This window comes from Echinops telfairi, unplaced genomic scaffold, assembly GCF_000313985.2.
Source record: "Echinops telfairi isolate 266 unplaced genomic scaffold, ASM31398v2 ScPeMD7_7424;HRSCAF=8462, whole genome shotgun sequence".
Lineage (NCBI taxonomy): Eukaryota > Metazoa > Chordata > Mammalia > Afrosoricida > Tenrecidae > Echinops > Echinops telfairi.
The window spans coordinates 50,599,852-50,604,203 of record NW_022111324.1 but is presented as its reverse complement, the minus strand read 5'-3'; the positions used below and the strand labels follow the sequence as shown (position 1 = coordinate 50,604,203).

At 59.8% G+C, this 4,352-nt stretch overlaps 1 protein-coding gene across 3 annotated transcripts in view; it reads right to left on the bottom strand.

Annotated features, from left to right (window-relative positions):
* TMCC2 (transmembrane and coiled-coil domain family 2) overlaps positions 1-4,352 on the bottom strand; it is a 51,128-nt gene that overhangs the window by 2,131 nt on the left and 44,645 nt on the right. For all 3 annotated transcript variants that reach the window (XM_004699831.3, XM_045298275.1, XM_045298276.1), the window contains 2 exons: positions 2,019-2,959; positions 795-930 (listed from right to left, as the gene is read on the bottom strand). In XM_004699831.3, coding sequence (XP_004699888.1) covers positions 795-930; positions 2,019-2,959 — 1,077 coding nt within the window. The remainder of the gene's footprint in view (positions 1-794; positions 931-2,018; positions 2,960-4,352) is intronic.

Here is a 4,352-nt window from a genome sequence, read left to right as displayed (position 1 = left end):
GCCCGTCCTGCGCCAGCCTCACAATGGTCCTGTGGGGCTCCTGACTAGCATGGGAAAGAGAGGAGCTGGCCGATCACAGTCCCCTCTTGAGGCCGGCTCACCAACCAGCGCTTTGCCACCGGCTTGAGCTGACTCTGAAGGACCCAGCACATGGCTTGTCACAGTAGCCCAGAGCTTTGTAAGGTTCTCATGACTTTGACCTTTCAGAAGCAGATCACCAGGCCTGCCTGCCGATGTACCTCTGGGTGAGTTCGAACTGAAAACTTTTGGGCTAGTAGTCTAGCTAGAATAAAAAAAAGAAATCCAGCTCAAACTCACTGCCGCGAGTCTATTCTGACTTGTAGCCAGCCAACCTGATAGGGCAGGGTAGAACTGGCCCTGCGGGTTTCCAAGACTGTAATCTTTTGGGGAGTAGAAAGCCTCACCTAGCTCCCTACAAGGGGCTGGTGGTTTCAAACAGCTGACCTTGTGGTTATAGCCCACGTGTAACCCACTATCTCAGCAGGGCTCCATAGCTAGCAACTCTTAAAGCTGATGTCATAGAGATGGGAATTTCCCAGTTGCCATTTCCAAGGCTGCCAGGGTAGAAGTAAGGACATAGGTGACCTTCAGCAGTTAGTACCCTGCTGTCTTAGCACCCTGCACTCTGGTTCTGCCTCTTCCTTCCACCCACCTGACACTGCCCTCTGTGTCCTTGTGCCCATCTGCCCTGGCCAGCGGGACAGTCTGGGCCCAGCAGCCCCCATCTGATAACCCCTCCGTGTGCCCTCCCCAGGGTGGGTCCCTGGCCGTACCTGGATGTCCCGAGCCCTCTCGTAGGACTGGTAAGCCACCTTCTCCTCCATGCTGGCCAGCTCCTGTTTCAGGTTGGTCATCTCGTTCTGGTGCAGTTCAGTGAGGTCATTGAGCTGCTCCTCCAGCCGCTCGTACCTGGCAGACAGAGATGGTGTCACATAGGCCGGGCTCCCCCAGCTGCCCTTTAGCTCCCAGGTGGCTCTCATTCATCCCCTCTGCCATCAATGGCTCATGGCCCCCCACCCGCCACAGGCTCTACTCTATTCTAATTGAGCAGTAGCAGGGACTGCTGGCATAGCACTTGTTACACACAGGCACTGTGCTGGGCCCATAGCCCTCGCCTCTCACCGGATCCTCACCGCGTGGTAAGCGCTAGTGGCAGCCCATTCCACAGATGGGAAGACTGAAGCTCAGAGAGACCAAGGAGCTTGAAAATGGAGGGGTTGGGTATTGAATGACCCCAACCTGGGCTCTTACACCCCAGGTGCACCCTGGGTAGAGGGGAGATGGGGTGGATCAGACAGGTGGAGAGGATGTGGTCCCTTCTCTAGAGACACACAGGAGATCAAGAGATGACTATTAGGTATTTTAGGTGCGCTTGCTCCTCCTCCACAGCAAACAGGAAAGCCGCTGACTCACACAGATCCCTGAGGAGACCTGGGAGCAAGTACCAAGTACCACGGAGAAAGGCAGAGGGCATGCAGGGCCCAGAAGTTTCCTCCGGAAGTTAAATTCACCAGGAATATATTTGCATACTTGGACCTTACACCGTGGGACTCATTCCAATCGCCACAACCACCCCAGGGGGGAGTGACTCCTATCATTCCCGCTTCACGGGCACCAAAACCAGGTCCAGAGAGGTTAAGCCCTGGGCTTCAGGTAAGTGGTAAATAGCGGCACTGGGGGTTGAACCTAGCAGGTTGACTTGGTTTGGTTTTGGAGGGTCGTTGTGGGTTGAAGTTGCCTGGACAGTAAACAGAGTTTGGGGAGAGGTGGGAGTCTCCAAATGAGAGGCCACGGAGATGGGTTCCGACTCAGGCAGTCTCCCCACTTAAGATTCAGGAGGGATGCTCCCGGCACCCAGAGGCAGGTGGGCCCTTCCTTCCATAGCTCCGATGGTCCATGTCTCAAGTCTGGAACAAGGCTTCTCAGGGCATCCTCCTGGCTAAATGCCCCGACCCCACTTCTGCTGCTGGGGGCCCTCTTGGTGCCCGGCGCCCTACCTGTAGCGCTCTTCCTGCAGGCACTGGGTCATGTAGGTGTAGTCCCGCTGCAGCTGCGCCTTGAGGTCCTCCATGGAGTCCTCCAGGTGGGACTGCCCCTCCTTGATCTCCCGCAGCTCCTCCAGCAGCGTGTCCAGGCTCCCAGGGGCGCCGTACAGCGTGTTGGACTTGGGGCTGCCCAGCACGCCGGCGGGCCCCGCCCCGGAGTTGCTGCCCACCCCCGCCGAGCTGGCGCTGGCGCTGGAGCACTCGTCGTCGCTGCCGTACTTGGGGCTGGACACTAGCGTGGCGCTGCCGCTCAGAGCCCGGGCCGCCTCCTCCGGGGGCCCGTCCTCCAGGGGGTCCTTCAGGTGGGCGATGTTGTCGGCGCTGCCGAACTTGTTCCGGATGAGGCTGGCGAACTCGCGGGGCTTGGACACCACGGCCGAGTGGGTGGCCTGCGAGAGGCCCGAGAGGCTGCCCTTGACGCCCTCCACCACGCCGCCGCCGAAGCCGCTGATGCCGGCACGCACGTTGGCGCCCACGTCCTTGAGGCCCTGCTGCATGTCCCGCAGCACGTCCTTGGGCTGCCGCGACGGCCCGTTCTGCTCGATTTCGCGCAGGCGCCGGCGGTAGTGCTCCAGCTTCTTGTGCAGCTGGGCGATGGTCTGCGCCGACTTCTGGTTCTTCTTCTCAAACACCTGCTTGATGCGGGCCGCCTGCTGCCGGTCCGCGTTGTTGGCCAGCTTCAGGTACTCCGCCACGTTGTCGTCCCGCGCCTCCTGCTCGATCTTGATCTGCTCCGTGATCTTCAGGATCTTCTGGTGCAGGTGCTCGATGGCGGCCTTGGTCCGCTGGGGGTCCGGCGCCCCGTCCGGCACGTCCAGGCTGATGGGGCCGTCACTCTCGCCATGGCCGGGGCCACCGGGGAGGCTCAGGCCGGAGAGGTCCCCCTTGTCGACCTGGGGAGAGGGCAAGCAGAGGAAACGTGGGTCAGGCAGAAAGCCACGAACCCATCTGGATGGGGTTTCTCCGCACATGATTTCTCTACCTGTAAGAAAGGTGTGGTGTGGTTGGGGATCTTCAGAGACTAACAGTGGCAGCCCGGAGTGCAGTCAGTAAAGGGGTCTCAGCGCCTTATCTGCCATCTGCCCACGGGCTCCCCACCACTTTCCAGAAAGGCAACCTAGGCAGATCAGGACACTGGCCCAGAGCCATCAAGCAAGGGTGCCGGCAAGTGAACCCCGACCCCTAGAGCGACCTTGTGAACAGCAGAAGGAGACACGGCCCGTCCTGCGCCAGCCTCACAATGGTCCTGTGTTCGAGCCCAGTGTTGAAGCCACCGTGTCACTCCATCTCATCTAAGGACTTCCGCTTTCCTCTGCCCGCCCACATGATGTCCTTCTCCGGGGACTGTCCTCTCCTGACATGAGACCAAGTCTCCATCCATGTCTCTAAGGAACATTCTGATCATACTTCTTCCATGACAGATCTGTTCGGAAGGGACACACGGTGACAAAAAGACAGAACTTCCAGCCCAGCAACACCTGTTGCTCCATCACACAGGCCACGCAGATCGGAGGCCTCCCTCCCCATGACTCACAGGCTGAGTGGTTTCTCAGAGCTGAGACAAAGCTGTCCCTTGCAACTCACCTTCCCCTTAGGACTCCTGTCTTGTGCAAGGCTAACTCTCAGAGTTGGTTGCAGCATGCCCTTTGTCCCTGCCTCCCCCCGCGCCCCCTGCCCAGCAGGCACCCTCCTCTGCGGACACCTCTCCCAGCCCCTCCATTACCTTCCAGTTCTCCGGAGTCGTCAGCAACCTCCTCCGCTTCATGGTGGTGGGAGCACTCAGCCCCAGGAGAGGGGTGCCCCTGCCACCTGCCCTGCTGGCCCAGGGTCCCAGGCATTAAGCCTGAGAAGCCAGGCCAGGGGAAGTGGGGACCAGCTCTGAGGGTCTGAGGGGCCGGCTGCTCAGCAGGGTGTGTGTATGAGCACACAGGAAGGAAATGGCAGCCCCCCTCTGCTCCTCAGCAGGGCTCCCTGAGCACATCAGGGTGGGGACCCCAGCACACCCAGAGTCAGAGAGCCCCAGGCAGAAGACGAGGGCCTGGAGAGAACTCGGAGGAACGAGAAAGGAAGGAGAGGCCACAGAAGATCGGAAACGTGGAAAGCAGGAGGCCAGCAGAGAGGGCGAGTTGGGGGTGCTCCCCTCTGCCTATGGGGAGGACCTCTGTGTCCCCAGCTGAGTGCCCGAGTCTTATCACTAGGCAACAACGGAAGCAGCAGGAAATGGCTCAACCCCATGTATTTATATACACAGCACACCCCGAAATCAGCTGGGTCAGCTCATTCGTC